The sequence below is a fragment of the Peromyscus californicus genome, unplaced genomic scaffold, assembly GCF_007827085.1.
Source record: "Peromyscus californicus insignis strain IS unplaced genomic scaffold, ASM782708v3 Scaffold_10__1_contigs__length_136768540, whole genome shotgun sequence".
Taxonomy (NCBI): Eukaryota; Metazoa; Chordata; class Mammalia; order Rodentia; family Cricetidae; genus Peromyscus; species Peromyscus californicus.
The window spans coordinates 29,214,979-29,237,636 of record NW_026294391.1 but is presented as its reverse complement, the minus strand read 5'-3'; the positions used below and the strand labels follow the sequence as shown (position 1 = coordinate 29,237,636).

Below are 22,658 nucleotides of genomic sequence, written 5' to 3'. Positions count from 1 at the left end.
CCTCCTTCCCTCCCTCTGTCAAATGAACAGATTGGCATGGTGACTATCTACCTTCAGAAGGGTCGTTCTGAGGACTGTTTGGATGGGTACATGGAGACAGAGACCAGTCAGGGCTCAGACAGAAGAGACAAGGGACTGAACAAAGATGACGAGACCAGTGGCAAAGAGAACTGTTAGATGGTGGTAATGCAGGCAAGATTGCTGTTGGTCCAAAGTCCACTGGGGCAGTGAAAACATAGCGGTGGACGAGGAAAGGAGATGTACTCAGCAGAAAATAGAGGAGGACTCTAGGAAATATGGGGGGTGGCTTACCTCTATAAAAGCTACCAACTCTCCGTGGGACAGGATCATTGTACAGATGCCGATTTTCTTTGGGAGCCGTGCCATCGTCAGAGTGTGGGTCATGGTACACTCCAGCCTGAGGCAGGAAACAAGGTTATCAAAACTAAACCATGGATCGATGGTGGTGCTGCTTAGAACAAAGTCTAACCAGTGTCTACTACTTTTTTTATTATTTTAAAGGAAAACTTGGGTTTATGTCATGAAGAAAACTACTTACTTTCTAAGTCAGTTCAATTTATTTATGGGAAATTGGGCATGGATAAAGTTTAAGTTAGGCTGTAATGCCGCTGAGTGAACAGTCCTTACAGATCACTATAAGATGTAGCAACTCTAAAGCTCAGACCTCAGACTTCTGACGGGTGTGGAATGAAGAGGTGCCTTCTCTGGAGGACTCTTTAACAGAAGGTCTTGCCACAGTCATCTCTGGAGGGAGCTGTTCTCCAGGCTGCAAGTCAAATACAAAAAGATTTATAGAAACTTCCTACCCCTAGGGAAGACTCATCTTCATTTAATATAGTTAGGACCTAAACATCTAAAATAAAGATCATGGGGTGGCTTCAACCTAACCAATTTCATAAAAAAGTAAAGTATCTGATGGATGTAAAATAAGGCCAACAAATTTTAACAGATAGAAAGTGGGATTCTCATTAAAGTTAAGGCAAGTAAAGAATACATTAGTCTGAAAATAGTTCAATTAAATATTTAAAACAACAAAAGAAATCACCTTTCTATCTAGACAGTTACAGCTCCAAGCAGCAGTATGCTTAGAGAGTCTATCCGTCAATCTAAAAGTGCTCTTACAGACTTTAGGCTGAGTTCTCCGAAAGGAAAGATGCAGAGACAAAAGTATTTTCCTAGGAGACTAACAGTAGATGCAGATGAAAATAAATGTTTTTTTGTGAATGCAAAAAAAAGAAAAGGAATAATCCCTCTTAATGATTTTTGTCTTAAGAGTCCCCAACTTCTATAGTCTCTGGTGCTTCCTGCTCCTTCATATGCTCCAGGACAGCAGCTTATCTGTTCAATTCGTGGTTTAGGAATGATCATGATGGTGCCTGTCTCTAGAGATGCTCCTACTACTTAGCTCCTTGTCAATTAGGTGAGTCACAACCCCAGCACAGCATTGGGTCCTCAACAATACTGGAGGGAAAGACAATAAATCACATTTTCTACCCTGGGTGGGAATTAGAAGGAGTTAGATGGAGTTAGATGCATTTAGCATCTATATATTATGCACAAAAATTATCTCAAGCCTAGATGATATACATAAAATGTTTTACTTTAAAAACTGAAATAAGATTTGGTATTTCTCCCCCTTCCTTCCCACCACCATATTTAGAGAATTCTGGAAAGAATTTCATTTGGTATAGCCTTTCTTCTTTCTACTTTGCCACCTGTACTATTGACAAAGGCCCAGAGAAATACTTTTTTTTTTAAAGAAATGAGTTATTTACAATCAAACTAAACTCAGTAAGGGTCCCCATGCTTTTGAAAGTGGCTATAATACTTTACATGAGAATGAATGCCATGATTTACTCACCACTCTTGTTACCTTTCAAACATTCCAGCCACCTTCTAGTCTTTAATTGTGGCCTTTCTTAAGGCTTGGCACTGCACCTCCTGAACTGGACTTAAGTAACAGCTGGATCTGTGCTAAGCCCTAACAATTGTTTATAATTAGTTTATGACCACTATGTTCAGAAACTCTGTTTTCTGAATTCCCAGAGAGCCAGTCATTTCTCCATTTTCCAAGGGAGAATGCCTTTTGTTTTTCTTTTCTGTTTGACATTTGCCTAGATGCCAACACAATCTGCTTGATTCTGACCGCCAAGTCCCTTCTAGGGGCAGTGGTCAGGTCCTAGAGATCTTTCTAGATATTCCAGGTTCTCTTATCTCTGTAGTGAGTTCTCAAGGCCTCTTTGTCCATTCCCATAACTCCATTTAAAGGCCCTGCTAATACTCATCTCCTGCCCCACCCTTAACCAGGCACCAGGCCATCCTGCCAACATTTTATACTTGGGGACCTGAAGACTGCCTCAGAATCCCAGTTCCACTTTGAACTACTAGTTGGGGAAAGTTGGGCAGCTCAGCCATCTCCTGTGAGCCTCATCTGAGAGGAAAAACGATGGGTTAAGGAGCTCATAAATCCTGGTTCCAACTCTGAAAAGGAGCTCCTAGGAAAGAAACCCCGAAGGCTTCCTTCAACACTGCAGTGGACAAGTCCTGTTGTGTCTACTTTTGCACAGTCCTTGAGATCCACTTGGCTTTCATACTGGCACTCAATCCTGAATACTCTTCTCTTTACTTCGTGTGAGAATTGTGCACCTCTTACATTTTCATTTCAATAACGTGAAACCTGTTGGGATCCATGTAGCAGCCAGTCTCCTTGGAATATTTTCTCTCCCTTCAATCCTCTTTCCTGCTACTATCACTTTCCTCCCCAAGTGAAATCACAACCTCCTCAGAAGTGTCTGCTCAGATTCTACCTCCTGTGGGAGCCTCCAACAGGGCCCAGGCTGGACGGACAGAATTGCTTCCATCTTTCTTTTGACACACAAGCACACTTCTGCATGGCTACTGGAATGAAGTTTTACAGTATTCGAATAAATCATTTGTTGCCAAATGTCCCCTGCCATTTAACATACTTCAAAATGACAGGGACACTTTAATTTCATCTTTCCAATTAGGGCTTCCTGTGGTGCTTAGCTCTGCTTCACTCTTCAGCCATTCATCTGTCTACACAGGGCAGATGGTTAGCTGCACTGAAGCCCTTTCCGCCTGTTCCTGCTCACAGTGCTTTCTCCCTGTTTTCTATGCCTATGTGTAGCCAGTACTCTATTAATGTAGGCTTTAACGATTTCATAATTTAGCAGGTAAAGTGCTTGTCATGCAAACCCAATGGACTGAGTTAGATCCCTAGAACCCACATAAAAATGGTCAGGGAGAACCAACTCCACAAAGTTTTCCTATGGCTTTCACACGCATGTCATATGTACATTCCTTGCCCCATGTCATAGACATGTACACAATAATGAAGAAATACACAATTAAAAAAAACCAAAGAGCCAGAGAGATGGCTCAGCAATTAAGAGCATGAACTGCCCTTGCAGAAGACCTGAGTTTGGTTCCTAGGACCTATGATAGGCAGTTCACAACCACCTATAACTCCAGTTCCAAAGGTATGTGGCATCTCTGGCCTCTACAGGTACCTGCACTTATGTGCACATACCTAGACACAGATATACACATAAATACATAATTAAGAAAATCTTTTAAAAATAAAAAATACTGGGGAATTATCATTTACCCTGGCCTGAAGTTATACTTGTCTAGATTAAGATAAATTTAAAACTCAATTAAGATATTTGGTATTAAAAAACAAGTTTAAACAAATGTGGTTTAGAAAGATTATAGAAAAAAATGCAAAATTTTGAAATAACTAAAAGCTAATCCATATTTCTAATTTCAATGAAAAATGGTCTGTCAGCAAAATATGTCAGAAAGGAACATTTAAAAAATAGATTACTAAAACCAAACTTGAGATGTCTTGAGCACTCAACAACTGATTTAAACATTTAAATAATAAATATTATTATTATTGAGACAGAGTTTCACTGTGTAGCTCTGGCTGGCTTGGGACTCATTATGTAAACAAGGCTAGCCTTAAACTCATGAAGACCTGCCTGCCTGTGTCTCCCAAGTTCCCAAGTGCTGGGATGTGCCTTTGTATGTGCTACTAGTACACAGAGATACATTTTATTATTTTTTTAACAGAAATAATCCAAAGATTGCTTTCATTCACTGTCCCAATGAAAGCAAGGCTGATTGCAGTAGGAAAAACTGCATAGCAACCTTATAAATATTCCCTGTAACACTTCCCCAAGATAAGCCACCGGACAGATCAAAGTGGTACCTGGGGTGATAAGAGCTGCAAGCTGTTTGCTCTGGCCGCCATCCCTTGCCCTATGCTCAAGCTTCCATCAAGGCCTTTAGCTCTCACTTTGTCCCGGGTCACATACATGGAATGCCTGTGTGGACGTTGCTGAGAGGAGAAGGGGCTGGTGTAGCCTAGCCCATAAGAAAATGATTCATGAGGTGCAGACAGCGAATGTGAATGGCTGCTGTCCATGTGTTCAGGCAGCTTCAACTCTTCCATGGTTTTTGAGTGTCTGGTGGTAGTTCGGCGTGAGTCCAGTGTGCCCTCGTTTCGGTTATTTCTACCTGAAGGGCTGAGTAAAGTTCTTGTGTCACTGTGCCTGGTGGGGGTTGGGCTGGTGGGAGAGTTCAAGTCCAAGCAACTGGATGGGAAGTATCTACTGGTATTGGTCTCCGTGATTTGGGCTCTGGCTTCTGAAAGGTTGCTCACAGACTTGGAGTCACTCAACGCCCCATGGCTTTTGGCCTTCGTCCTGTAGGATGGACTCCTGGAGGACTGGGGAATGGTGTCGATATAGCTGTGCCGACTCTGCTTCTCACTAGGCTGCAGCGTCCCAGCTTTGCTCTGGGAGCTTTCCATGAACGAGTGCCTGTTCTGCTGAGATCTGCTGCTAGACTTGAGGTACTTGGTGCCTGGACCTTCTGAAGGCTTTGGGTCAATATTGAAGTCAAACTCTGTTTTGGACTTGGCTTCTTTTGGGCTGAGAAGGTGTGGTATGTTGTTGTTTGTGAGATCTTTGCTGGAAGACCCAGACTGGGTGCTTGCTTGGTAGGTTTTGGTGTGCATCGGACTGAGAGTAGCTCCAGCAAGGTTTCCATTCAGGAAGCTTTCATTTGCAGGAAGGCCTTCATCAGCCCGGGGCAGACCCACACTTAGGTTCTGAATGTCCTTGCTGTTGGATCTGTGGTGAGTCTGTAAAGCGGCACCCTTGCTGGACTGGCTTCTATGTTTAAAACAAAAGAGGCACATCAGTTTCCTTCAACAGGGGGCAAACAGTGCATAATGCTGAAAACAAATAAGCAAGCCAACAGTAAAGCCAAAGAAAACATACTAAAATGACTGGAAAGGCTTAGGAACACTGCGAAGGAAGGAGTGGAAAGAATTTAAGAGCTGGAGGATGTGAAGGAGTGCTGCTTTCTGGATCAGACATGGCTGTTCCACCATAATCTTCACCCGGAGAGGGCAAAGAGAAGGGGAGTCATAGTCTTTGATGGGGTAGTCACTGGTGCATTGCTCCCACTCCAGCTAACAAGCCCTTACCATGTTCAGGAAGGCAACCCTAATTAAATGCAGTAGGCTGGGCCCACACACGGCATGAAAGTCAGACAGGGACTTGGGAAGAAGGGGTTTGTTGGAAGGAGTAAGAGGGTGAGGAGATAATAGGAATATTTTGATCAAAGAATACTGTATGTGTGTGTGAGAGAGAGAGAGAAATGGGGGAGTGGGAAGGAGAGACTGTAAAAGAATAATTTTCTAAAGAGGTGAAAAATGACTAAAATCACTAACCCTCTTGAATATGTCTCTATCAAGAACAAGCTAGTTTCTCAGACTAAGTCACTCAACAATAAAGCACTTCCTATGAAGTTGTTTTGGCATCTTCAAATGCTCGTCTGCCTTGCTGGCTGCCAACACAGTCACTGAGAGAGTCAGGTAAAACATGCTTTGGCTAGGAGGGTCTAGTCCAGCACAGCTAGTAAGATTAATAAGACAGTCAGCTGGCTGCTGGCCACGCATCTGCTCAAATGGCAGAGGGCAACACTCAGACTGGATGGTTATTGTCTTCCTTGAACTTCACTTTCTTTGTAGACCCTGGAGGCTGCCTCAGGTACACACTCACAGTACCTACAACACACATGCCAACATCTCCATCTTCAGCCTGTATAGTCAATGAGGGAGAATTCTGATGATGTAGAAGAAAATGACACTCCGAAAGAAATGTGAACTGACTAGTGAGGGTTGTTGGAAAACATGATGATCTGTGTTTATGTTTTAGAGAAGTGGCAATTACTTGGGGCTCTTGAGATAACTCCTTGTACATTAAACAGAAATGCATCACTAACTGTTCAGATATTTCTGTGTAAACTAAACAGGAATCCTATACTGGAACACAAGGTCTTAAGTGCTAATTGCTTGGTAAAAGACACAATATAGTCTCTTCTTCATTTCACACTTCATTATTCCAAAGTGACTGAGCCCTTCTTTAGGACTTGAAGCTTCATTTCCTACCTAGTGTAATATACAAACAGTCACCTAGAGAGAACCCTTGTCTTCTGTTTGAAAGGCAAAATTGACATTCTAGAAGTCAGCTTGTTCTATTATAACTAACCAAAGGATGAGATTGTGGGTTTGAGATAGGTCCCAAAGTTAGTAATGATTTACAAAATTCCATTTTTTACTATGAATTCAGAAAATGTTGCAAGTATTACTACTGGTGAAGATGGATGGATTTGGAAGAATTTTTTCCCATCAGACACTAATTGGAAGAAAAGTCCTTCTGGGCTGTTGTTACTATTTTATAAGAATGGCAAACCACAAAACTCTGCCTTCTCATTTCCCCAGATTTGGAAAGGAATTACAAAGCCTAGTTAAGTTTTGTTTTCTGTTAAATGATGTACAGAACGATCCTCTAGATCAATAAAGTACAGTGCCATACATGATAGTGTCTGCAATACTGATTACAGGGATAGTAAAAGAATTTATCACACATATACACACACAGTATGGGGGGTAGAAAGAAAGAAATGAGGGGGTTATTGAGGTACATTAGAAAAAGTACCTTGGGCAAGCTCTGGGACAGACAGGATCTAGTGTTGGAATGAAGGATAATTTTTTTTGTAGCAGTCAAAAGGAAAGTGGCTAGGTCTTATCAGATGGTGCATCTGTGTCATATCTAGATGACTAGTGCACATTTCATAAATTTGCTAAGAAATAATTGTGTTCTTATTTAATGTTGAGCCTAGCTCTTAACAGCTGAGCCATCTCAGCCCAGCTGTTCCTTCTCCTTAATATTTGTTACCTATGTAAGGACATTGGGCATTACTAGGAGCCAGGCTCTAGATAGTTTGCTCTAAGACAGAGTGGAACTAGGGCTTACTATGCTTATTATGGCGAACTCTGACAAGATAATGGTCCTGCTTGCAGACAGACAACAGTCTTTTTCTGAGCTCCACCTGCTCTGATGTTACAATAGCTCAGCAGTGCACTTCATCCAACAGCATATAGCCAGTCTATGTACCCTAAAGACATCAGGTTTTAAACCACCAGAGTTGCCTGATTACTTACATCTTGGTAACCCAAATATCTCAGCAACTTCTCAAAAACTCAATTATGATATATAGTCTTATCCACAGATACAGCTGGGTAAGTATGTTGGCTATTCTCCACTCCTCTATCCAGTCCTAGGCCCTAAGAGCACAGCACTGGAGACTAGGTCCCTCAGGCTCCTGGCTGGCTATCTTCTGGAAGGGCTGACCAGGGGAAGGAAGTATCACAGGAAAAGGGAATGGAGGCTGGGGGTGGAGGCAGACTTCCCTCTGTCTTCCTGACCAGGCACCCTTACTCAGGTCCTAGTTCAATCCTTCCACAGGGCTCCTTGTGCCAAATTCTAGCTCCCCTGGAATCCTATTTTCTCCCTTTTCCCTGCACGTGAAGATACAGCAATGGCAGAAGTACTCTAACTTCAAAAGAGGACCAGGAAGGGGTGAAGAACAGTGAAGAAGTCTCTTAGAGCTGCAAGAACCCTTAGAAGTACTACTACATGAGACTACATGTGATCTTACACACACTCACAGCAACAGAACAGAAGGAAAGCTATAAAGTAAGGCAGAAACAGTTGTTAAAAATCTAAACTTGTCATAAATAAACAGCTACTCTTCATGTTTCCATCTCAGGATTAATTGGAAGCTACTGAGCTTTAGACATACAATAATTTCTATGTAGAAAGGGCATCACATTATCTTCACGTTGGAGCTCTGCCAAAGCATAACAACAAAGAGCAGCTTTGAAAATTGCATAGATCTTGTCAACACACAACTGCGAAGAATCTGTATTAAACTGCCAGCCACTTAAAAAGATTTCATGTGTAAATCACTCAATCACTTGTTTGTTTTAGAGACGGGTACTTGTGTTGTCTACATTAGCCTCAAACTGCTCAAGGCTGGCCTTGAATTCACGATTCTCCCGTTTCCACTTCCTGAGTGCTGGAATTACATGTGTGCACTACTGTGTGGCTATAAATCACTCTCAAATGGTTGGCAGAGTAGATAAATGAATAGACAGTTAATGTGTTTATTTAAAATAAGTTTAAAAGCAAAAATAGCCAGGCATGGTGATATAAACCTATAAACCCAGCACTTAGAAGGCTGAAGGACAGCTGCGAGTTCAAGGCCAGATTGGTACATTCCATAAATGGACAAGCAAGCAGAGACAGAGGCACAAAACTGTATTAGTAGGGAGCAGGTGGTAAAGCAGGACCATTGAGAGGACTCACAGTCAAAATGACATCACACCATGCACAGGGTGAAAGGAACCTTAGAAGAGCCTGCAGGTGACATGCAGCGACTGAAGAATGATTGAGTCTACTGCCTCCTAGAGAGAAAATGACTTGGGATGTGGGGTGACAGTGCATCTCCAGGGACAGGGTAGAGGAGTATGTGAGCAACAACCAACAGACAGAGTATTATGAACACATCTAAAATGGTCTTAGAAGGCCTGTGTTGAGACACCAGCTAGAATTCATATCCCTGGCAAGATAGGCTTCTGTGGAGTAAGTACGGACAAGAGTGGGGAGAAAGGCATCAGACGATGTAAGATTACTAAAAGAGAAACCACTCAGGACTTGCCCTTTTGATATATTCAATAAATCACCAAGACCTGAAAACGAACTCTTCTAGAAATCTTTCTTTCCTTACAATTCCTACTGTCAAGTTAGTCTTTGCAAGACTAACAACATACAGGTCTCCTTTCAGACTACAGATTACACCATTGATGACTACAGTACAACTCACAAATTTATCACTGCTCTACCAAACTTTACATCATTGGGATAATTTTCTTTGTAAATGTAAATTTGAGAAGTCATGTGGCAATTCAAGTAGAAGGGAGACTGAAAGCCACAACCCAAGCCAGGCGTGATCCCAGAGAAGATACAAGAATAATGGTAACCAGCCAAGTGCAAAGGAGCAACCAAATGATGACAGTTACCTCGAGGCTTAGCATACTACAATCTTGCAGATAGGAACAGTGAACAAACCAGGTAAGAACAGCTGAAAGCTGTGCCAGAACAAGTAGCTGTCTCGAAGAGTAAACAGCTCTGCACCAGTCGGGCTTTCATGGCTAAGGAGAACAAACTGGGGACCAATGCTTCTCCTAATTTATGGATGCCCTCCCAGGCCTCAAAGTGCTAGTTCTTGGCCTTTCAAAATTCCAGTCTATTAAGAATAATTTTCCATATACAGAAGGAAAATTTGTGTGTGTGTGTGTGTGTGTGTGTGTGTGTGTGTGTGTGTGTGTGTAGTATTCAAATTTTAAAAGCTTCATTGTTTTTGATTTCTTACGTGAAATAAATTACTTCTACATCCCATATATAAAAATCCTCAGATGCCAAAACTGGGTTCTAGAGGATGAAGGAAGACAGGGAGGTTGCACAGAAGACCATTCTCCTGGAACGGCAGTGACAGAATTGGGGGATGTCAGTATAGGAAAGGCAATCTAACTGATCCAATAGAGGGGAGGAGGAGGAAGAAGGGGAGGGAGGGAGGGAGGGAGGGAAGAAGGAAGAGAGGGGATGGAGAGAGGGGAGGGAGGGAGGGAGGGAGAGGGAGAGGGAGACGGGGGGGGGGGGGGGGGGAGAGAGAGAGAGAGAGAGAGAGAGAGAGAGAGAGAGAGAGAAGTTTTAAGCCAGATGTGGTGACAAGCCTGTAATCCTGACACTCAGGAAAGAGAGGCAGGAGGAACCAGCCAGCCTGAAGCCTGTCTGATTACCTAATGAGTTTCTCAGGGCTAGGATTACAGGTGTGCCCAGGCAAGAAACAAATATTTAAAAATACTATGCTCAAAAAGCAATTTTTAAAACATACTACTTTTAATTATTGACATCGCTCTTTTCATACACTTATTTTTATAAAAAAAAACCCTTATTTTTCAACTCAATGACTAAAAGGCAAGAACACTCAAATCACAAAACCCTTCTAAAGAAGCTTCCTATTTGGTTCAGTTGCACTGTCCCCCACATATGTGTTTAGTGTCTTCTTTTCCTTCCCTGTCATTTACACAACATCTGCTAGGTCTTAATGCTGGAAACCTCCTGAGTTGCTAACTCAGTGCTACCTTTCCAAGGGAACACAAAGGTTTTCTTCATCTACTTGTTAAATATAAGAAAGTCTTTAAGAGTCCCACACGACTCTTTAATTATAGTTCTGAATCATGTAATAAGCATGCAGAAGCTATTTTTGAATAAAGAGGGCTTTCCTTCTTTTCTCTAATTGCATAATTTTAGCAGCCACCTCCTCCACCTACTTATAAGACTACGACTGCATTTGTATTCCCTTAGAAGGGAATATTTACCTATTAGACAGTGTGCTGCTTTCCACATGATAAGGTTTCCTTTTCGTTGACCTTGAAGGAGACCGATCCAAAAGTCTCTGGCTTTGAAATGTAGGGTGATTCAAACACTGTTCTGTCAAGTATCTGTCAGCTGGGTCCAACTTCAGTAAATTCTTAGGAAATAAAAGTTTAAGAATGGAAAGAACAAAGTTGAATTTAACTCTACCAAATACCTTTTCCTCCTAGAAAAGAAATATGTAGTCACTTCAAAATACTTAGCAACAATAACTCAAGGAAAGAAAAACATCATCCAAATCACCCACAGTCTCACAATTATAATCCTCTTGGTAGAAATCTTTCTAGCCCTGCTTGTGAATACCATATATAGTCTTTCTTCTATAATACCGGGATCATGATATACACTTGTTTTTATATCCCATTCTTTTCACTTACTTATAAAAAACATTTTGCAATATAACTTCAATATTTAAAAATCTTTTTAATAAGTATATATTTATATCCTTCATCTTTCTACTGTCTTCAAGATACCCAGTTATTCTCTCTGGAGACAGCTCACATCACTAGTTCCCTGTGCATTATATGAGGGGTATGTGTATATATATATATATATATATATATATATATATATATATATATATATATATACACTCTATATATATGGTATATTCTGCACATACTTTCATCTGATTCTTTTCATTTTACCACAGTAGTTTAAGCACATAACTGTATGTATTTAGTTTCCCTTCCACTTAGCACACAATGTTGAGTTCATTCCATAAAGTGCAGAGCTTTAACTCTGTGTGTATACTTTATACTTTGTTTCCAGAATTCCCAAAAGACAAATAGGTTGTTTCCTTTTCCTGAACCATCTGGCAACACACTATCTTACAATATGCTTTTTGGGAAGAGTGGAGTGCATTACAACTAAGCTACATCTTCAGACCTTTCAAGGCTTTCAATGATTGTGTAGAAGCTTGTGCTATGGCTCTATCATGATTTACTTAGGAAGCATCCTACTACTAGACATTTGACTGATAGCCACTTTTCACTATTATGATTAATGCTATGACAAAAAACACTTGAGACCTAATGGATTCTTAAAGGTGGCACTGGTAGGTATGCAAAGCTTTAAAGAATCTTTCCTCCATCCTGCTAAATTACCACTTAGGACGGTTGTCTCAAATTATGCTCCTCTCACAAAGTATAGGAGCCTATCAATTTCTAGACACCCTCACCAACAATAAGCATTCTCATTCTTCTTGGTAGCTGTAAATCAGATCAGGTATTTTAAAAGATACTATCTCACAACTGTTTAAAATTATTATTTTATGCGTGCGTGTGTGTGTGTGTGTGTGTGTGTGTGTGTGTGTGTGTGTGTGTGTGTAATTGCCCTCAGAGGCTGGAAAAGGACACGATCCCCCTGGAACTGGAGTTACAGGTGGCTGTGAGCCATCCAATATAGGTGCTAGGAACTAAACTTGGGTCCACTGCAAGAGCTGCAAGTGCCTTTAATCCCCAAATCATTGCTGCAGTCCCTCTTACAGACGTTGTACCTCCTGTCTTTGGCTGTTAGCAAGGCTGAATACTTTTACATGCTTACCAGTTACTTACATACTCTCTTCATGTACTTTCCTGTGTCTGCAGCTATCTTTACTTAGTTCTGAATCATCTTTGTTCATTAAGGCACTAGCCCTCTGTTTTATGTTGAATGCACTAGAACTTTCACAACTGAAATGTTTTCACCCAAAATTGTTTATCTTAGCTGGATAGGATTTTTTATTTTGATTTATAAAATGATCAAATATCTTTAAAAAATAACCAACATACACAGCATAATGAAGTACTGAAATTCAGTCTTCTAGGTATTTGTTATTTCCTCTCAGAAAAAGGAGGAAGGGTAAAATTCCATCATTTACAAATTCACTTCTAGTCCAGTTTGATCTTATCCATAATTAACACTTTTAGTTAACTAGTGAGAGCAAATTTGCTCCCAATAAGCCAGACTTCAATTTTAACCTAGCACCACAGAACATTTCAATTCTGGTCCTACCAGATACTGACATATTCATTTTGATCCAAAGATTCTAATTATTGAAACTCAACCACTAATTATGCTCCAGTGAATTTATGTCCATATTAATTCAGACACAATTGCAAACTTAATTCTTTCCCCCCTTATTATAGAACAAAAACTGTGATGGTTTTAACTAGTATTTCCAACAGCTACCATTAAAATGGTTTCAAATATAAGACGCTGATTAAAAAGAAAAATCAGCCTCCAAGTCTTTTTAAATTCAAAACACCGATGACCTTTCAGAAGTATTGGTGCTGTTTTAACTTATTTGATAGCATGTAGAAGTTACTATACATATAAAAACTGTATTCATATGCTATGAATACAATTACTCTAAAGCATGAAGACCACAGAAGCAAAGTATGAAATTTATCTAGCTAACAGTTAAAAAAATTAGCATGTGTGTGTGGGAGGCATCTCCCCACACTAATGTAAACTAATTTTTTTTAAACTAATGTAAAGCAAATACAATTATTGTAGTTATTTTTTAAATTATTAAGGGCATCGGTGTGCATTAATTCCAGTGCTTGTATCTTTACTAAAGTGGCAGCTAGAAAGAGGTACAAAATGAGATAAACATTTTAAGTATTAGATGTGGACACAACTAACATACACTTAGGGAGCAGCAAAGAGGCTAGCTGGAAGGACAATGGAGGCTCTCCATCTTTAAAATCCACCTCCAAAAAGAGATAAAAAGAATGGCGGTATTTGTGTGTGTGTATAATTCTATAATAATTAGGCAATATTAATCAGTGACAGAAATCAAAATCATGGTTTCTGAAGGAGGCAGAGTGGGCCAGGATGGTAAGACCTAGGAAGGACCCAAAGGAGGCTTCTAGGATATTAACTAAGTTTCTATGTCTCAATCCAGGTAAGGTAACAAAAATATGCTCACATTTATAAAAACTCAGAGATGTAGACATAATTTGAATGTGTAGTTCGTGTGTGTGTGTGTGTGTGTGTGTGTGTGTGCATGTGCATATGTGTGTTTTGCATGAATGTATGTGTGCACACTTATTTGTACAGTGCCTGCAGTGGTCAGAAGAGGGTATCTGATCCCCTAGAACTGGAGTTAAAAATGGTGTGAGCTGCCACGTGGATGTTGGAAATTGAATCTGGGTCCTGTGGAAGAGCAGTCAGTGCACTGAGCCATCTCTCTAGGCCCCTGAATTTGTATTTTAATAAAAACACTTGCTTAATTTTAGAGAACAGTGACAATAAACATATTAAATAATAGGAATTAGAATGTTTACTTTCCAAGCCCTTTCCTCCTTCCAAACCCTGCCTGATAGCCCTCTTCACTCTCCTTCAAATTCATGGCCTCTTTTGCTCACTAATCATCATTGCATTTTAACTAAAGAAAAAAGTCAGGAAACATAAAATTGTATTTAATGCCATTTTTCTACTCTGTTCTAGTTATATTTTAAAAGTTACTAAATGAGTAAGGCCCAAATTGACAAGTATTGGCTACATGAAAGAAGGTATTGGCAAAACCAACTGATTTTCCTAATAATTTATGTTGAATTAAATTGAAAGAGTGTTGAGGGGTCATTAGAAAAAAAACTAGCAGTTCTCAATCTGTGAATAACATCAGTGCTTTATTAGAGCTTCATACAACACAGTATTTGGTATTTAATTAAATTTGGGAAATGTTGAAATAGAAATGCTTTACTGTAAGACTCAGAAATTCTTTATAGGTTAATAAACTCTGTGCATCTCTAGAAAGGTTATATGGTATGTGGCTTCTCCTAAATGTCAGAGCCCTTCTTCCACATCTGCCCCCACACCTACTTACACTGTTCACTGGGACAGATGTGAACATACCATAAAACACAGCAAAGTTCTAAGAACACAGCTCAGTAACTTGCCACCATGCTAAACATGCCTTTTACAGTTTCTGCACACAGTGTAGCTGCCACATTTTGACAGGTGAATGAATGAGCATAAAACAAAAACTGATTCATAATCAAGCACTGAAGTTCTACTCTGAAACAATCAATGTTTGCCTGTACATTTACTACCTGCAACGAAAAAAGGGAAACTACGAAAAATAGTTTGTACTCAAGGGACTACCATCTACTGAGGTGGAAAAATCTTTATTTGCTTGCTTATTTTTGAGACAGGGTCTTTGTAGCTCAAGCTAGCCTCAAACTTAGGAGAGGCCCTCTTGTCTCAGCCTCCCAAATTCTGAAACTAAAAGCATGTGCTACTATACCCAGCAAGAAAATCTTTAATAAATAATTTTGGGGCTGAAGAGGTGGCTCAGTGGTTAAGAGCACTGCCTCCTCTTCCAGAGGACCTGGGTCTGATTCCTAGCACCCACATGGCAGCTCACAACAGCCTTTAACTCCAGTCCTAGGAGATCTGATGCCTTCTTTTAGCCTCTGTAGGCACTGCATGCCATGGTGTAAAGACAGATATGCAGACAAAACACACATACACACACACACACACACACACACACACACACACACACACACACACACACATCTTTAAAAAATGGATTTTGAGGATTTTTTAGTAGTTTGGAGTAGGATGTCTTTTGACAGGAGGAACGAACACTCAGGTCATAATGTTAGTAATGATCCTGATACATCTAAAAAAAAGTCAGAAAGAGCAATCTTTCTAGGGGAGAAGAGGCTCAGTCAGAGAAAAAAAAAAGAATTAGACTCACTGATTAAATCTGTATAAACCATGAGTAGCCTTCAGTGTTGTATAAAAACAATTATAGAATCTTTTTGTCTTACAACATTCACTTTAAGATTTGTTTTAAAATGTAAACGTGAGTAGTTCTTGAGTGCCAACAGATTTTCATCATTCTGTCCATTTTAGGAAAGTAATTTAGGGATTACATGCTCTTCTCTAGATGGACTGAGACAACACCAGATTTCTGTTGCAATTACAAACAAATTACATGCCTTTTAACATGACATACTCCCCATTAATCATCTACTAACAAAACATTTAATTCATAAAAGCAGGCTATGGTACCAAGTAGGCAGAGGAGAATCCACAAACCAAAGGGCTTTTTTTTTTTGTAGAAACATATACTTTTCTTACCTTCATAAGGTCAAGTAAAACACTATTTAAAATTCCAAGGTATCTTCTCTCTAATGACTGAGGATGGTTAACAGCCGGAAACTGTAAGGACAACACAGTATGGATATTAGCATTTGGGGAAGTATATGTGTACATACATTTGTGGGGGTTACATAAGGCATCATTTGGACAGAAATCATTGCCCTTGAGTCAATCCAAGTCAAATTACTATTTGTATATTACTTTTTGTATCTATATATTTTAGATATGAATTAATAGGACCAAATATTAAATATTAGGAAAACTTACAGGTGAAAGATGATACCTAAAGCTAGAGAGACAATATTAAAGCTCAAAAAATGAATAAAAGTCTGAGCCTGTATATTTAATAGAATCTTGTTTGCTTATACAACTTGCTTCTAAAACAACTTATAGACAAACTGTCTGTTTCAACAGACAATTCTCAATACTGACAGACTGGAGAACTAACAGAAGGGCCATGATATGATATCATATGAAGACGTATTGGCTTTTCCACAAGAATATGTAATTTACTCCTGAAAATGGAGACATAAGAAAGGAAAAAAGGCAGCAAGAGGCCAGAACCTGAAAGGCTCCATTTGAAATGGTGAACTTAAGCACATGTCCTATTATTGTTTTTAATATACTCGTCTAATGATTTACATTAAAAACCTTATGTTAAAGTTGTAACAGAGGGCAAACATAGGCACCTATATCAACAAATGCATTTCTAAATAAAGTAAGGGGTTGGTGCTTATTTTGATGCTGTTTCCTTTCTTCTACCAATTCCCACTTGGCAATACCTTGAGTGGTATTGAAGCAGTGGGTAAGACACTGGCAGAGGCCAAGCATTTATACACCTTCCAAATGTTGAGTGCTAGTTTGCTTACAATACATATTTCCTTTATACCAACATAGGAACAGTTCAAAATACAGAAATCTTTAAATATGCTGAATAAAAGGACCAAGGAACTAATTCTATAGTAACATCAAACAAAATATTAAGAAATATTTATGCTACCATTCCCACATTATAGTCTGTAGGGCAAGAGACACACTTGAGAAATTTGTTGCCTGGTTGAAAAGGAATTAACTGTGCACCTGTAAAAGAGAGGCTAAAGACAGGCATGGTAGCATACACCTGTAGTCTCAGCACTCAAGTGGTTGAGACAGAAAGATCTTGGGTTCAAGGTCATCTTGAGATACATAGTGAGAACCTATGGCTGCAGAAGAACCTGTGGATATCTTGAACTCGTGTACCACATACACTTCTTTTCTTTCCCCAGGAATGACATTTCAGTGATAAGAAAATTAATTATGAAAGCTAAAAGGTCTTAGAAAGATCAGAATAAACAAAATTGACCAGGACAGGGAGTTTTCTGTGAGATTGTGTCTCCTAGGAATGTCAGAAGCTACATGCATTAAGTCTCACCAACATGACTGTCCAAACATGAGTTGAACAAGGAGGACATCAATAGACATGCTAATGTGGACAAGGAAAGCTCACATGGCTTCAGCCCTGTACAAGGAACTACAAGGAACTAAGGAATGTTGAGAGCAGGAGAAACAGGTTTTCCTAGCGAAGAGTGCAAAAATTAGTTATACCATACCAAACTTTGGTGAGCCTTGGAAACATACATACAAGTAACAATATATAGATAGAGCAGGCTATAAATAAATACACACAGACACAGTCTGACAGATACACACACACACACACACACACACACACACACACACACACACACACACACACACGCATGTCCCAACAATTAATGGAAAAAGAGGCCATGAATTTGAAAGAGAGCAAGGACTGGTACATGGGAAGGCTTGGAGGAAGGAAAGGGAAGGGAGAAATGATACAATAGTTTGGAGGGAGGAAAGGGAAGGGAAAATGATGCAATCACATTATAATCTTAAAACATATAAAAATTAAATTTTAAAAAACAACCAGGCAAACTCTCAACTTAAAAAAATATAATGTATATGCTGCTGAATGAAATCTGTTATTCTAATATGAGATAATTCAACAAAGAGCCAAAGCTCGAGCATACAGTTTAAAACTATATCCTAGTTTTTTACTTTCCTAATCATTTGGCTAATAAAATACAATGTGAGAGAGTACCTCTTTACTGAGCACTATCTATATACTGCATGCTGGTCTGGGAATTTTGTTCATTTTCAATGCTAGAGATGGAACTCAGGGCTGCAGGCATGCTAGGCAAGCACTCTACTATGTAGGTATACCCTGGCCCTTAGGGGATTTCTCATAGATCATTTCATCTTCATCACAACCTATCACTATTTCACATGTGAAGAAAAGAGAGACACAAGAGAATGAAATAGCTTCTGGAAGTTATTGAAGGTAGTAAATATGGGGACTCTAATGTACTCCTTCCATTATGGTACATCAATAATTACTTTTCCAAATAATGAATGTAAGTAGAATGGCATGTTGTGGATTTTCCAGTCTCTATACAAGTGGATCCAAATCCGCATCACGCTGGATTTGTTCCTGGTTTGTTCCTGGTTTGCAGCAAATGCAGTTCATAGACCCTATGTGCTTTGCTATCTATCACAGACAATCTCAAAATATATCATAAAGGAAAACTTTTCCCTCAAAAGATATTTAAACCTCTAAAGAGACTGCACTAATTTTGTTAAGCCACCATGAACACTTCAGACTGAAATGCAAACATAGTAAAGTCTATATAAAAATCCCTCCCTGAAGCAGCAACCTCCCCAAAGGCTATTTCCAAACAGAGCTGTCACATGCTATCTAGCCTTCTACAGACACTGTTGTTTAGGAGGAGGTCTGTGAACAGACAGGACTACAGACAAAAGAGAAAAAGATGATTTTTGTGGGTCCTCTAAATTTGAATGCGGCCTCTACTTCAAATGTGATTTATTCTTCAAAGATCCACCTTAAATTTCAAATCTGCCATAAAGCTGTTCTAATGAAACGCCAGATATGATTTCTAACTTTCCAGAATGTGAGACATGCTCATGGTCCAAATCACAATGAAATATGTTAGAAGCAGAATAATGAAGTGGAATGCAGTGTATTATGCTTTCCGATAAATTTCTAGCTTACTAATTGATTCAGTATGAAATTCTTTTTGTGCTTTATACTAGTAGTTTGGGTTTTCTTTTCCTCTGTGAAATTCTCATATCTGTGTGGCATAAGCAAAGCCTATAATACCTGCACTGAAGATGTTGAAATCATGAGGGCAAGGCAGTCTGAGCTACATAGAGTTTCAGGCCAGCCCTGGATATTTAGTAAGACTCTGTCTCCAAAAACCAAAAAGAAAAATCTAGCATCTATTAAGAACTGAAAAAACAAACAAACAAACAAACAAACAAAAAACACTAGACATCCAAACCCCAGATCATTCAATCAACAAATGGGTAAATGAACTGAACACATTTCTCAAAAGAAGATATATAAAAAGCCAATAAATATTTTTAAAAAAGGCTCACAACCTTAGCTATGAGAGAAATGCCAATTAAAAGTGCCTTGAGATTCTATCTTATCCCAGTCAAAATTAAGAAAATGACAGCAAATGCTGGTGAGGATGTGGGGAAAGAGGAATTCTTAGTCACTGGAAATAGGAATGTCAACTTCTGCAGCTATTATAGAAATTAGTATGGAGGGTCTTCAAAAAAGCTGAAAACTACCATCTGACCTATCAGCTATATCACTCTTGGGTATCTGCCCCAAAGGAATTGACAATGGCATACCACAGAGTTACCAAAATATCCATATTTAATGCATCACTACTCACAATTGCAAAGATACAGGTCCAGCCTAGATGCCTACCAAAGATGAACAGAAAAAACATGACATATATGTACAATGGAATCTTATTTAGTCATTTTGAAATTCAAACCAAATTGAAACGATGTCAGCTGTAGAGAAATGGATGAATGGAAGATAATCATGTGAAACAAAATAAGCCACATTTGAGAAAGCAAATACAACCTTTCCTTTCACACGTGAAATGTAGATTTCACTATGAGGCAGAAAGAAGCAGTCTGGACAGAGCAGGGGATGAGACAAGCCAGGATAGTGGGGAAAGAAAGAATAAATCACGTTTTCTCTTGTATGCAGAATCTAGATGCGTGTGTGCCTGTGTGTGTGTGTGTGTGTGTGTGTGTGTGTGTGTGTGTGTGTGTGTGTGTGTGTGTGTGTAAAAAGCAAGAAGAGGACTATTGGGAGGGGTAGGTCTGCTGTGGATATCGCTCTGTATGCTGTGAATGTGTTGCTCTGATTGGTTAATAAATAAAGTGCTGATTGGCCAGCAGCCAGGCAGGAAGTATAGTATAGGCGGGACAAAGAGAGAGGATAATTCTGGGAAGAGGAAGGCTGAGTCAGGAATCGCCAGCCAGACACAGAAGAAGCAAAATGTGAAGGCAGAACTGGGAAAAGGTACCAAGCCACACGGCTAAACATAAATAAGAATTATGGGTTAATTTAGGTGTAAGAGCTAGTCAATAGTTAGCCTGAGCTAATGGCCGAACAGTTTTAATTAATATAAGCCTCTGTGTTTTTACTTGGGACAGCGGGGCCACAGGAGCCGGGCAGGACCAGAAAAACCGCAGCTACATAGGTCAAAGGGGCCAGCAAGAGAGGGGATGGGGAAGGGCAATGAGGGTGGTAAATAAGAGCAAGATACAATGATACACATGCATGAATACAAAGAAAATTATTTTGCATGCGAACTAAAAGAATAGAAAAAAATAAAGTTGGGGGGGATAAAGAAAAGAATACATCTTAATTCCTTAGTTTCTAAGTTATTGGGTAGATCTAGAAATGTCAAAATCTGCTCACCATTCAGATTCTGTGGCACAGACCTTCTAACCTGGCCTGTAATAAATCAACTAGCAGACCAAATTTAATGACATTACATAGCAACCAACTATTTATTCAATACTATGCAATCTAGGTGATACCATTTTAGGTGTGCTATATGAATGGAACAGTTTCGTTCCTAAAGAAAGTCATGAGTCTGGTGAGGAGGCATATTTGCAAACAGCTACTTAATTGAGTATTAATGGGTATGACAAAAAAGAAAAATGTGATCCGAGTGCTATAGGAATTTAAAACAGCCTCTAGAAGAGAGTCACAGGCTTTGAGGTCAGTGCCCGGAGCACTAGAGATGTGTATTGTGCAGCACTACAGGAGACACATGTCATGCCAAACAAATTGTGGGAGGTTCCCAGTGGCCTGAGAACATAGGAAAGAAAGCAGGACAGGTGATGATGAGGCCAGAGGGCCTTTACTGCTACCCTAAAGAGTCTAAACTTTTAACAGAAATCACAGGAAGTTTTAAGCAAAAGGGAGACAGATTTAAATGTGTGATTAGAGAGAAAGTTTAAGAGATCAGTTTGGAAATAACTCAGAGCTCAGGTAAGGTTGATGGGGTGAAAGGAGCATTAGAGGCAGAGAGAAAGGAAATGCAATTGAATTTGAGTGCTGATGGCACAGACTGACTCAGTCATTCAGTGAATATCTACCACACACATGATGGTTAAGTGTTCATTGTCAACCTGACAGAAATCTAGAATTTCCTGGAAGAAGGGCCTCTGAGCATGTCTGTGTGAGTTATCTTGATTACCTTAATTGATGAAGAAAGGCCCATTTTAATTGTGGGCACTACCATTCCTGGACTGGATAACATGGAGAAAGGGAACTGAGCAATAGTTTGCCCCTCTCTGCTTCTTGACTGAAGATAAAATGTGACCAGCTCCCTCAAGCTCCCCCAGTTGTGACTTCCCTACCACAATGGACTGTAATCAAAACTGTGAGCCAACATAAAGCCCTCTCCCTTAAGTTGCTTTTATCGGGGTATTTTATCATGGCAACAGGAAAAGAAACCAAGACAATGTATACTAGGTTCTATGTTTAGTGTTCCAGCATCTAGTATAACATTAAACATTAAACTGATAACATAGGCGATTTCTGTCCTTGGGAAACTTAGGAGCTAGTAGGGGAAACCCTGACATTAATAAGGAACAATTAAGCAAACAGATGAAATAATTCCATGTTATGTTAAGTGGTGTGATGGGAGAAAAGAAAGGTACCACAGGGGAGAGAAGGGACTGCATAGAGGACTGTCAGAGAGAGGAGAGACTCTTTGGGCTGAAATCACAGAACGAGAAGAGGCCATGCAAGGCAAGAGTGTTCCCAGGAGAAGAAAGCACTAGTCCCAAGTTCATGAAGTACCAAAACCTTGGGATGCCGATAGAGGTCAAAGAACAGGCAAGTGTGGCGAGAATTTGAAGGGAGGTGAACGGAGACAGGTGTGAGACAAGGTCAGGAAACCAAAGGCCCCCATCATGCAAATCCTCACAGGCTATGATAGAGAGTATGGAATGCTTCTCAGTGAAAACAGAAATTCAGTCATCATGACTACCTTTATGTTATTTGTGAATATAATACTTGCCTTTCAGTTAGACCAAGAACAGGTCCTATTTATTGACACATTTTCAGCATTTTCTAGTATGAGAAATGTTCCATGACTGTTGAATTAATTTGATGAACTACATACTATTTGTAAACTAATCAATGGCCACAATTTGGCTGATACAAGCAAAAATAAAAGGAGAAAAACTAGTCTTAAGTAACTTAGGCACATTTGGAAGAGGATGTGAAAGGAGAAGGAGAGAGAGGAATGAAAA

The 22,658-nt window shown here is 39.6% G+C and overlaps 1 protein-coding gene across 4 annotated transcripts in view; it reads right to left on the bottom strand.

The window, feature by feature from the left end:
* The window catches only part of LOC128100409 (cyclin-dependent kinase-like 5), a 182,611-nt gene that overhangs the window by 19,088 nt on the left and 140,865 nt on the right, over window positions 1-22,658 (bottom strand). For all 4 annotated transcript variants that reach the window (XM_052722580.1, XM_052722824.1, XM_052722651.1 and 1 more), the window contains 5 exons: window positions 15,978-16,058; window positions 10,844-10,995; window positions 4,256-5,222; window positions 686-787; window positions 313-418 (listed from right to left, as the gene is read on the bottom strand). In XM_052722580.1, coding sequence (XP_052578540.1) covers window positions 313-418; window positions 686-787; window positions 4,256-5,222; window positions 10,844-10,995; window positions 15,978-16,058 — 1,408 coding nt within the window. The remainder of the gene's footprint in view (window positions 1-312; window positions 419-685; window positions 788-4,255; window positions 5,223-10,843; window positions 10,996-15,977; window positions 16,059-22,658) is intronic.